This window comes from Cucurbita moschata, unplaced genomic scaffold, assembly GCF_002738365.1.
Source record: "Cucurbita moschata cultivar Rifu unplaced genomic scaffold, Cmos_1.0 Cmo_Scf00006, whole genome shotgun sequence".
NCBI classification, from domain to species: Eukaryota; Viridiplantae; Streptophyta; class Magnoliopsida; order Cucurbitales; family Cucurbitaceae; genus Cucurbita; species Cucurbita moschata.
The window spans coordinates 3866347-3879871 of NW_019268522.1; the positions used below are offsets into that span (position 1 = coordinate 3866347).

Genomic DNA, 13525 nt, shown 5'->3' on the forward strand with positions numbered 1-13525 from the left:
TTTTTATACAGTAAATAATATTAAATTCTAAAGAAAACAATCAAAATTATTCAAAATTATACTAACAACCTTAGATTTTTTATACAGTAAATAATATTAAATTCTAAAGAAAACAATCAAAATTATTCAAAATTATACTAACAACCTTAGATTTTTTATACAGTAAATAATATTAAATTCTAAAGAAAACAATCAAAATTATTCAAAATTATACTAACAACCTTAGATTTTTTATACAGTAAATAATATTAAATTCTAAAGAAAACAATCAAAATTATTCAAAATTATACTAACAACCTTAGATTTTTTATACAGTAAATAATATTAAATTCTAAAGAAAACAATCAAAATTATTCAAAATTATACTAACAACCTTAGATTTTTTATACAGTAAATAATATTAAATTCTAAAGAAAACAATCAAAATTATTCAAAATTATACTAACAACCTTAGATTTTTTATACAGTAAATAATATTAAATTCTAAAGAAAACAATCAAAATTATTCAAAATTATACTAACAACCTTAGATTTTTTATACAGTAAATAATATTAAATTCTAAAGAAAACAATCAAAATTATTATTAACTAGCGACATAAATGAGTTGAGTAAGATTCATTCAGTATTGGGTTCAATCGAAGTTAACATAAAAAGTCAATGATAAAAATCAACCATCAACACAAAATTTCCTGATCTCAGTCCGTCCAAGAGATTTTGGCCGACACAATTCTCTTCTTCCTTTCAAGTCCATTTGGTGGTGTTGGCTTGGTTTGATATATTTTAAACAATTTTTCAAAATTGGGAATACCTTTCAAGCCTTTACTTATAGGATTGAATTGGTTACGAGCTAGTATTGATTTTTATAAATGAATTTAGATTGAATACCTGAAATTGATCTTTGAAAACATGGAGAATTGAAGTATATATATACCCGCAATCAAGATAAGTAAACTTACGGTTGGAATCTTACATATTTAGCTGGATGAATTGTTTAATATATATTAGTCCTGATGTGATTATTGTACGATGTTAGCTATAATTTCAAAAGTGTATGCATGCTACCCATAGGAATGAAGAACATTTTGGAAAGATGAATGCTAGGTATGATTTTAATTGATGTGTATACGCTATGCAAGTGAAATAAATGTTCATAAAAGGAATGTTTACAATATTGCATTACTTATTCAAAATGTTGTTTTATACTTGTGTTGTGGAGTCTCATGAATGTGTGATTCATATTAGCATACAATGAAAGGAAAATAAATGATCTTCTTCTTTCTGTGAGTGTTACACAATCCCTATTAGGGGTGTACATTCAACCCGAGAACTCGATCCAACCCGAATTATAAGGGTATGAAAGTGGTGCATATCTAGTGAGACCCAAAGATTAAGAAAAGGGTACGAGTCTGGTGAGTCCTATAGAGAACTACATCTCAAGGCCATGGTTTTAAGTCCCGCTAGAAAAAAGTATAATGTTTCATGTTGCATGTGATTGCATTTTCCGAACTAATGAAGTCATTTACCTAACATTTGGTGCAAGAGTAATGATATTATAGGCACCTAACAACGATTGCTACATATTTTAAAATCTCAAAAGAAATTCAAGCATATATATATATATAGATATATATAATAATGGCCAAAGCCATGTTTAAAAGATGGAATGGTTAAAAAATAACTTTGAACTTAATAACTTTACACATTGTCTTAAACAACCCATTAAAAACTCGTTATAATCTTCCTCAACTCGACCTTTCCTCTCCCATATTATCTGTGAAACGAAATCGGTTGATTTTAGCAGCTATGGAAAGTGAAAGTAAAAATCTAAGAACTTTATGGCCAAATTTAGGGTCCTATAATTTTAGAAGTTATAATTTTGTCCATAAAACTTCATAGTTATGACTCGATAAAGCCTCATAAATAGTTCTTGTGATTGGATAAAACCTCATAAATAGATCCTAGGGCTCGGAATAATCCTCATAAATAGCTTCTACGGTAAAAACTATATTTTAAAGTTTCTCAAATCATAGGAACTAATCCTAATATTTAAAACATGAGTAAATTCAAACCCAAAGTTGTAATTTGACTAATATTTTAGCATCCAAAGGTGGCATAAAGTTCAACTTATCCTATTCATTCAATCTATAGAGTTTCCAGGCAAAATGACAACAAAAGGGGAAGGGTGGATTGTAAATCCAGACACATTAAGATAAATTTGTCAAACATGCATCACATAGGACCTGTAGAACAGCAAAGAAGAAGTGAGTACCGTTTTATCAACAACCGTCAGGACAGGCTGAGATTGTGGCCATGAGACAGCTACAACATCCGAAAATGGCATCTGCAAGCAAGCAGTAACAGTGACAATGAATTCGTGGTCAAGCCAACAGATCATTCCAAAGGGAACTACTAAATTCCTAAAGCCCACAAGAACAAGTAGCAGTTTCTTAATGGGTTGCAGTAAATATTTCAACAAAAAAAAAAAGGGAAAAAGATAATTTATAATTCTTTAGAAATAAATGGAAACAAAAGAAGAAGAATAACTCTATGGTGAAAATATTTGTTAAAACTACCGCACCTAAATGGTGGTGAAATACTCTATTTATAATCATCAAATAAATGACAAGATATTTGCTTAAAAAGTCAAATATGGTACGTATGGTAAACCGTAATGGAAGGCTAAATATCCTTAACACTGTCTACTAACTTTGTGTCCGTTGTCAAAGGGCAATTTCTTCAGAGTCACAGAAAGCATGTTGCTAATTTGATTGAGAATTAAGCAAGTGTAAAAAGGCCAAGCAATGCACATACCCAAGAAGGCCTCGGCCTTGCCATGATCTAGGCGTCACAGTCAAATTGAGTGTAGTACCATGCCTCATAACTACAACAGGTATTGGACGACCTTGATTACTCTGGGCTTCAAAGGCAAGCTTATGCAACAGATCATCACCAGCTTCGACGTTCCCGAATTTCAGAACTTGATCACCGAGTTGTAATCCATCGTCTGCTGCTGGCGATGCATCCGCTATTTCATCAACCAGGGCAAAAGGTATACTAACATTCGCATCTATGTCCATGGTAGTGGAAGAGTTGCTCTGAGAAATACCATTTGAGGCTGGGGATGCAACAGTGACATTTGAACCCTCTGTATTCTCTAATAGTTTAATGAAATAAGATGATTATTCAAACAGCACATACATCTTAAGACAATTTTCAAAACCTTGAGATCTTAGAGTGATTATAGTACAGGATATATACTTAATATAGGTGAAATCGGCAGGCATATGTGATGGATTTAATATTTTAGTTTTCACTATTGTTATTTCTTTGTTTTAAAAGGAACAAATTTCTTTGAAAAGGAAAACAATGAACGTGAGGGAAGATAAAAAAAATCTCCTAGAAGGCCATAGCCAAGTAGGCATCACAGGGGTACTACAATTAGCAAGAATCAAGGAAGGAAAATGTAACGGCCCAAGCCCACCGCTAGCAGATATTGTCCTTTTTGGGTTTTCCCTATCAGGCTTTCCCTCAAGGTTTTTAAAATGCGTCTGTTAGGGAGAGGTTTCCACACCCTTACAAAGAATGCTTCGTTCTTCTCTCCGATCGATGTGGGATCTCACAGTCTACCTCCTTCGGGACCTAGCATCCTCGCTGGCACTCGTTCCCTTCTCCAATCGATGTGGGACCCCCCAATCCACCCCCTTAACGGACCAGCGTCCTTGTTGGCACACCACCTTGTGTCCACCCCCCTTAAGGGCTCAACCTCATCGTTGGCATATTGCCCGGTGTTTGGCTCTGATACCATTTGTAACGACCCAAGTCCACCGCTAGCAGATATTGTCCTCTTTAGACTTTTCTTTATGGGTCTTCCCTCAAGGTTTTTAAAATGTGTCTGCTAGAGAGAGGTTTCCACACCCTTACTGCTTCGTTCTCCTCCCTAATGGACGTGGGATCTCACAGAAAATAGTCAAGAAAAAAATGTTAGGGAGGACACAACAATTAGACACTAAGAATCTTGCTACATCTCACTCTACACCTATCTCAAAAATTCAAGAACCTTCGTCAAATCCCTAAATACCAAGATGAAGAACTATTAGTTTTCACCTAATCATTTAGTGGCATAATGGTGAATTTCCCGGTATATATTAGGGTATTTTTAAAATCTCCACAAATAGTATTGTAGTCCCTAGATATTATCATCGATTACTTACTACATAAACCTGAGCCCTCTTTTCTCCTTAAATGTCCTCTTTACCCTTCCTGGCCACTCCTTGTTTTCCTTATAGTCTCCTCTTCCTCTCTAAATTCTCCAAACTATACTTTCCCCTTTTTCCAGCATCAAAATTTTTTATAGGAGTAACAAAGAAGAAATCACATGTTCATTCAATAGCATCTCATTCTGTTGCATATGACAAAGATATAACCTTCGCAACATTTTCAACAGTTGGAAAATAAAGCTAATTTCCAAATTTCTGAGAATTAACTTCATATAATCCTCACAACACCTCACCCCACATTTTTAGGGATTGGTGTGGCTTGTTAACATAAACATATAATTACGTAAGGAAATTAGTCAACGGAACGAATTACATACGAAGATCCATTCTAACACCTTTGTAAAACAAAGCAGAATCAAAGTTGTACAAGTGTTGACCTCTCCCTGAATTAGTTAACTATGGGACAGAAATTCTAGTGTAGCTGCAATTGAGACATGTACTTTGCTTCTTGTTAAAACAAACATACCGAGGCATGTAACTCGTAAAGATAAACGACATCTGTCATTCAGAAGCATAACATCTACCTCACAGTTACCTGCATCCCTAGAAAGTGACAAGCTGGAAGCAGGCTTCGCAGAATGCAAAATTTGAATGTTCTGATTGATCTTTTCTGTGATCTCCGTGTGGTCATTCCTCAGCTCTACAAATAATAGAATAACAAGTCAACACTTCGATGTATAATAATTATGTCGGAAATGTGTAAGATATCCCCTTAAAATACATTTATATTCAGAGGAAAACGTTTGCTCCTTGGCAATACAATACTCCCAGCCGAAATATTGTTAGACACCTCTCATCCCTCCAACATTCCTCACCCTTCAGGTGGTCCCTCCAAATAACAAACATTCCCTAACTAACTGGTTAGAGATGTATTGACCCTCTTCCCCCTCCTAAAATAACACTTCGTAATTAGGAGCCTAACATCACTCCCCAACTACACATCCTGAAACAATGTGATTTCGGTAGAGATATGGAATGTCGTATTGTACCAAACCCCGCCCAACTTAACCATGTGACCCACTGTTACGGGCTTTCCCCCACAGAAGCAACACAAATATGTTTCAACACACTTATTCACAATTTCAGTTTGGTTGTCCGGCCATGGATGATAGGAAGTACTTCGGCAAAGCTTAGTACCTTGCAATTGGAGCAATTCTGTCCAGAAGTGGCTGATCAGATTTTATCATGGCTCAGAAACTATTGAATGAGGATAACCATGGAATCTCACTACTTATCTTATAAAAACTTCAGCCACTGAATTGACTGTATACGGGTGCTTCATGGCAATAAAATGGGCTTCTTTGCTTAATACATCAACCAATACGATCACATTCATACCGGTGAGGTCCATCGAGATATCTACAATCTCAAGAGGCAAAAGTAGACTAGTTGGAGAAGTGGTCATGGATTTGTTCTTCTGACAAATCAAACATTCTTCCACATATTTCTTGGATGTCCCTTTCATTCCATCCCAATAGAGTTCACTAGTCAACCGTTTATAAGTTCTTAGAAACCTTGAATGACCTCCCAACCCAAATTCATGAAAAGTTTGTAAAACTGTAGGAAGAAGCGAAGAGTTTGAGGCTAGGACTAACCTCGCTTTGTATAATAGTCAGCCTTGGGATAACCAATACCTTGGCACACTCCTCATCTTCCAATAACTATTGGATAATCATACTGAGTTTGGGATCATCAAGTACCTCTTTCCTTTTTTTTTTACCACATCAACGTCAAGAATGACAGGTACCAATAAGTCAGCTAAATGAACTGTTGGTGGCAGTTGTAAAGGAGAATCAACCACCTTACTTTCAGAACCTGGTCTATATCATACCTTGAAATTGTATCCCAAGAGCTTATCCATTGTTGATACTACGGTTGCAACACTCTCTACTCGAGCAAAAACATCGAAGCCTTCTAATTCGTTTTCACGATGAACTTTTGACCAAGGAGATAGGGTTGTCATTACTCAAACACTAAAACTATGGCCATCCATTCACGCTTATAAATTGATTTAGCTTGCAGTTTGGCTGATAAATTGCGACTAAAGAAAGCAAATAGGGTGTTTCTTCTCATATAGTATTGCTCCCAAGCCTGTGTCAGATACATCGGTCTCCACCACAAACAACTAGTTGAATCAGATAATACCAACACTGGCAATGTGACCATACACGTTTCAATTGCTCAAAGGCCTCAGTAGCTTGTTGAGACCATTCAAAGGCTCTCTATTTAAGCAATTGGGATAATGGAGTGACTATTCCATAATTCATAACGAATCTGTGTAATGTACGTATGTTTCATGGAGCCAACCACTCAATCATAACTCAGATCTTTACTTGATCAGCTCCGACCCCATTTCCTAATACCCAATGGCCAAGGTTTCAATTCTATCTTTGTGAACTGGCCTTTTCCTCAATTCGCTGCATAGAGGTGTTCATCACAAGAAGAAATATAGACTAGAATATCATAAAAAAATTCCAAGATGGATGTTCTGAAATGGCCGGAAAATTCAATTCCCCCGTGCTTGAAAGGTCAAAGGTGTATTTGTGAACCCAAATGGAATTACAAAGGCATTCAGAAGTAATACCTCACTATGGAAAAACAACGGAAAGAAATATAAATTCCATTTGATTCAAACCCTTATACACCTAAGCAGCAAAATAGAGAAGAACACATCCCCAACTTAGGATGATCCAAAACTTACATGGATTATGGTATCCTATCACTCTTAAGATTAAAGATACCGTCGCGGGGATTTCGTACCTACTTCATAAAATGTATTACTATCAATTATTACTCTGTTAATTTAAAATGCACTTTGGCACACCATAACTAAAACTATGTCTATAATGAAAAGATTAGAACACTCTACCACTAAGCCGACGCCTCTCGGACAGAATAACTGGAATGTCAATATCTGATCGAGGAAACCCCTGCAAAAAATTAGGGAACAAGTTAAGTTCTAAACAACACATTGATCATATACTCTTAATCCAAGCAACTTCCGAAGTCAATCATGCTCAATATTCCGATGCTTTTAAGCACAACTTAGCAATAGCAAATGAATTGAGAATAAAACGCAATTGTGTGCTATTAGCAACTCCACAAAATCTCTTTTCAAGCTCAAAATAGAAAAATCACTTAAACCTAATCAGCAAAACGGGAAGGCATAGGAATTATAATAAATTTCAATCAAAATTTCATTCATTCACGGAAATTGAGGGAAAAGACTTCATTGCAATTTGCAATTCGCAATCACCTCAGAGTCGACGAGATTTCCAGAGAGTCCAGGAGCGCCAGGCTGAGAAAGGCGGGAAATGATGGCATCCATCTGTGCCTCAATAGCGCTCCTCTTCTCCATCAGACCAATGGTCTCCGATTTCACATTAGAAGCCACCATTTTTCTCGATTGAAAGCTTCTTCTTCTTCTTCGTTGATAAGAGGCTTCCTAGCCGGAACTGAGAAACTGGGACGCCCGAGGCTATAAATGTAAGAAAATACTAAATTAATAAAAAAAAAAAATATATATATATATATATATATATATATATATATATATATATATATTTAATCTCTTAAAATTATTATTAATATATATATATATATACCAACGTTAAAAAATAACTTTGATATTTTTTTTCCCTAAAAATACTATAAAACTTTAAAATTAAAAGTATTTGAAAAATATATTTTGAAATTTTAAAATTTTAAAAGATACAGCCGAACTCGTGAGTAAATGATTGGTTTGTCAAGACACTGAAACAAAGAAAGATGTATTTGTTGCGACTTTTGAGCTCTGCGAAGAGGAAATGAGAAAACATAATAATGGACTTTATCGCGGGTCTACCGAGAACCTTACCAAGTTCGTACATTTCTTGTTAGGAAAGGATGCCTCCATTGTAGACGGTTGGAAACACCTATTAGTGAAGGATATTTGTTAGACTACATGGAGTGTTGATATCAATAGTATCAGATTAGGACCCACGCTTCACGTCCAATTTTTGATGTAGCCTTTAGAAAACATTGGTTATCTAATTGAATTTTAGCATTATTTTCCACCCACAAACAGATAAAATGTGATGTCCCACATTGGTTGGGGAGGAGAACAAAATACTCTTTACAAGGATGTGGAAACCTTCCCCCAGTAGACGCGTTTTAAAGTCTTGAGAGGAAGCCCGAAAGGGAAAGCCGAAAGAGGACAATATCTGCTAACGGTGGGTCTGGGTTGTTACAAATGGTATTAGAGCCAAACACCGGGCGATGTGTCAACCTTCTTGCTGTTCCCCGAAGGGGGTAGACATGAGGCAGTGTGCCAGTAAGGACGCTGGGCCTCGAAGGGGATTGGATTGTAATGTCCCACATTGGTTGGGAGGAGAACAAAACACATTTTAAAGCCTTGAGGGGAAGCCCGAAAGGGAAATCCCAAAGAGGACAATACCGAAAGGAAAATCCTAAAGAGGACAATATTTGCTAGCGGTGAGCTTGGACTGTTACACATTTTAAAGCCTTGAGAGGAAGCCCGGAAGGGAAATCCTAAAGAGGACAATATCTGGTAGTGGTGGACTTGGACTGTTACACATTTTAAAGCCTTGAGGGGAAGCCCGAAAGGAAAATCTCAAGGAGGACAATATCTGCTAGCAGTGAGCTTGGACCGTTAAACAAACATTTTACGTGTTTGCATGTTGAATTTCTCAAGCAGTTAGGACTTCAAGTTGCACATTATGAAATTCACCTATAATATATTATAGTTTTCATGTAACCATTGATATGACATTGTTCAAGGCTCAATAAGGAAAATGGTCCAAGTCCTTAATATATAGGGACAAAGTGAGTGAACGTGAGTGGTTAGGACCAGAGTTGGTTCAAGCTACTAATGAGCTCGTATAAAAGATCATGATGAGGATGCGTACAACCTAAAGTAAACAGAAAAGGTACATCGATGTAAGACATAGGAGCCTAGAGTTTGAACATGTGACAAGTTATTCTTGAAAGTGACACTGAAGAAGGGTGTTTTGAGGCTCGAGCGTAAGGGCATGTTAAGCTCACACTTCATCAGACCCTTTAAAATTCTAGATCAGATAAAACTAATGACATATCGATTGACTCTCAACCATCCCTTTTTGTCATGCATAATGTATTTTGTGCATTTATGCCCTGTATGTACATGATTGACTAAACTCATGTATTAGACTGCAAGCCTTTGCAATTAGATGAGTGTTCAGAGGTATGAGTGTTGGATGAAAGTCCTACATCGGCTAATTTAGGGAATGATCATGGATTTATAATCAAGGAATACTATCTCCATTGGTATGAGACATTTTGGAGAAGCCCAAAAAAAAGCCATGAGAGCGATGTAGAAGTACCCCAAGTTATTCCAAGTTTAAGGTACTCTTGTGGACGAAGGTTCTTTTTCGATGTGTATATTACTAATTTCAAATTGAAAATGAAAATCTTCACTGCCCATCCTACCTCCTCTACGTTCTTGATAGCTCATCTTTTCTCAGTAGAGTCTTTCAATGGCATGTTTCGGGAACAACCCATCTTTGTCTCAGTAGAGTCTTTTAGTGGATCTTTGTCTTAGTAGAGTCTTTCAGTGGCATGTTTCGGGAACAGCTGATAAGGCAACCCTAATCCTCAGCCCAACGATTCAAGCTTTTGTTGAACCAAGAACTTTTGCATCCTACCTCCTCTACGTTCTTGACAGCTCATCTTTTCTCAGTAGAGTCTTTCAATGGCATGTTTCGAGAACAACCCATCTTTGTCTCAGTAGAGTCTTTTAGTGGATCTTTGTCTCAGTAGAGTCTTTCAGTGGCATGTTTCGGGAACAACTGATAAGGCAACCCTAATTCTCAGCCCAACGATTCAAGCTTTTGTTGAACCAAGAACTTTTGAATCAAAGTAATTAACACCTCCTTATACGAAATTTGGATCAACCAAGAGATAAGGCTAGAATTAGATTACCTCTTACGATCGAAGATCTAGAAGCAAGATTTGGAAACCTTGTTCTAAATTGAGTCACTCCACAATGTAACGTGATCAAGGCTTGATTGAATGGCTCGGGTGCAATTCTACCACAATAATTGCTTGAAACTTAGAAATGACAAATATGATGCTTGGATTTCTAAGGGAAACGTCTCAATTTGAGATCTGAATTACATTCATCCACGAATCTGATTTTTACATAATATATTGTGGGTATTTATAGTCTCCTGACAAAAGACATTTATGGCCGGGATTCAATCTCGATCCCCTTTAATCTCCACAAATGACAAAGTCAATTTTGACTAATTGACCATTGAAAAATGGAAAAAAAAAAAAAAAAAACAATAGAATCTTTCAACAAATGTTGATATGTTTGAGTGGCATGTTTCGGAAACAACCCATCTTTGTCTCAGTAGAGTCTTTTAGTGACATGTTTCAATGGCATGTTTCGATCCTCTTCCCTATTACTTAGAAAAAGTGAGCCACTTGCCCATCTTTGTCTCAGTAGAGTCTTTCAGTGGCATGTTTTGGGAACAACCCATCTTTGTCTCAATAGAGTCTTTCAGTGGCATGTTTCGAGAACAACCCCATCTTTGTCTCAATAGAGGCTTTCAGTGACATGTTCCAGTGGCATGTTTCGGTCCTCTTCCCCATTACTTAGAAAAAGTATGTCACTGGTTCAGGTACAAGATACTATCATTATCGCCTGGACAATTAGACATCCAACCCGTAATCACAACGACCCAATTGCAAGAGCGAAGCTCTCTACCAACTGAGCTTTATCCCCCCGAGCCAAGTGGGGCCTGCATGAAGGAGTCGGGTGATGGTCAGTATAGCCACTATTTTGGATAGCTAATCATTTTTAACATTTTTTATGACCTGCTTTATGATAGATAAGTTATGTTGGCTCCGTGAATAAACTTTTAGCTCAGTTGCCTTAATAATGGAATATCATAGGTGAGCCGACATTCCAGTTGAACCAAACCTAGAAACAATCGACTAGGATGAGCTTAGGAACAACAAGTTAAGCTTGAAATGGTAAGTGAACCTGTCTAAATGCTTACAAGGCAGGTTGGATAAAGTGATTGATGCATGAGTAACACGTGACATGTTGCTTATTTACATGTGGTTCTTTTATGCTATGATAATTTAACGAACAGACATGCATGTCTCTCAAGGAATTGATGTCATGAAAAGTATGAAAGTATTTAATACGAGACCTTATGTATGTTGTTTGTCACACGAGCATGGATTACTTCTCCAACATACTACATATAGACTCGTACTCCACGGTATTATGTGTTCTTTTTTCTGTTGGTTTGTAGTAACATGAGTGTGCGCTATCCCATAGTCAAACCTAAGGGGTATGTATAAGAGCCCACCAAGTGGGTTCATGCGCAGTTGCGTGAACCATGAATAGAGAAATACTATACATCTAACTCCACTTGAAAAAGATTGTGTTATATTCTTATCTAATGGTTTTTATTTGTTGAGAATATATTACTTTTTTAAAGCCACTTTATTTGAGTAATAGCTACAAAATTCTAGTTTAACGGTAACGAGCTTAAGATTACTAAGTTGAGCTTGAAACAACTAAAAATGCCTATAGACTATGTCGGATGAAGTGATTGATGCACACGTAACGTATAGCTTATCAACGTGTTATTATTTTATGTGCTTCTTGTTTATTGTTCATAGTTGCTATGTTAATACGATCATGTTTGTCACGACCCATGTCCAGAATTCGGATCAAGATTCAGAATTCAGGTTCGGTACCTGATGGCCCTGACATTCTCCTGTCATGATCATGTTACTTACTCTTCGCTTCTAAGAGTGAAGACTATCTTCATAGATCAACACAAATCTTTCCAACATGTTTTGTTCTCGCTCGCATGAATCTTAAGAAAATTCCTAAGAGATCACCTAACATAGAATTGCTCTAAGCAAAACACGTTTAATCCTGAAGTTCTTATGATTGAGCCACGAAAAAGAAAAGTATATCTTGTTGGTAATGTTTGTGAGTCCTCGAGTCACTTTACACATATTTTCTTGAAGTATTTTCATCTTCATCTTTAACACAACATTATACATGCTTCGTAATTCATTCATGATGTGTATTCTTACGGTCTACGAAACTAAATTTGGAAACGTCCATAAGAGAATTAAGAGAAGGAAAAAATAATGAGAGAAGCCACTTTTTTTTTCTAACGTTCTTACTAACGTAAGTATCGAAATCACTGTGGTAGGTACCACACCAATGTGTACATTTTTTTGGCAGACCTGTTCTTCCCTCCTCAAACATAATTATTGTTGTTGTTACCGGTCAGATTGGTTGGGTTGGTGACTCAAAGCACCTCGATATAGTTCACAACCTAATCCAACATATGGGTTAGGTTTGTCGGCTTGTTCTTTTTTTTTTTTCTCAGATGGGTTGGATTGGTTCACAACCTAAACCTAATCCAACATATGGGTTAAGTTTGTCAACTTGTTCTTTTTTTTAATTATTAAAAAAATCTACTTATCAACGGTACATGTTACATTAATAATTATATTATCATAAAGTTTAAATATAAAAAATTCACCAGTCATAACACATCACTAATATTATTTACGAACAAAAAAATTCTACTTATTTTCAAGTTGGTCGGGTTAACTCGATAAAAAAAAATAATAATAAAAAAAAAAATATATATATATATATATGGGTTGGATACAGAGTTGGTCGAATTTTCAGATCATATACTCACTCCTATCTCTTGATCGAAGACTTGAACTAGTTGATTGTAACGGCTTAGATCCACCGCCAGTAGATATTGTCCTATTTGGGTTTTCCCTTTTAGGCTTCCCCTCAAGGCTTTAAAACGCGTCTACTAGGAGAAGGTTTCCACACCCGGTGGTTTGTTCTTCTCCCAACCAACATGGGACATCACATTGACCATCTAAATTGTTAATTCAGTCTCGTATTTTAATATATTTTTAATTATACAATTTTATTGGTATATATTAGATAATTATAAATAATAAAAAAAGTTAATTAAAAATTAGGTGACTTAAATTTTATTATTTGCAATGGCATCTTCATTTGTTCGTATTTGTATTATTGCCCATGATTGGCCTTTTTAGCATTAAAAAGTCGTAATATTCTTTTCTTGGTGCGTGCCCCGAATAATAATTTTAATGAAAATTATATATATATATATATATATATATATATATATATATATATATATATATATATATATATATATTTTTTTTTTTTTTTTTTTTT

The 13525-nt window shown here is 35.8% G+C and overlaps 1 protein-coding gene across 1 annotated transcript; it reads right to left on the reverse strand.

Annotated features, from left to right (window-relative positions):
• Positions 1 to 2056: 2056 nt before the first annotated feature.
• Positions 2057 to 7739, reverse strand: LOC111444412 (26S proteasome non-ATPase regulatory subunit 9). Its single transcript, XM_023082510.1, has 5 exons — positions 7535 to 7739; positions 7148 to 7208; positions 4814 to 4918; positions 2813 to 3155; positions 2057 to 2342 (listed from the first exon to the last, which is right to left on the reverse strand). Exons 1-5 carry the CDS (start codon positions 7673 to 7675, stop codon positions 2321 to 2323), a joined length of 672 nt encoding a protein of 223 aa, XP_022938278.1. The 5' UTR covers positions 7676 to 7739; the 3' UTR covers positions 2057 to 2320.
• Between the last annotated feature and the right edge of the window lie 5786 nt (positions 7740 to 13525).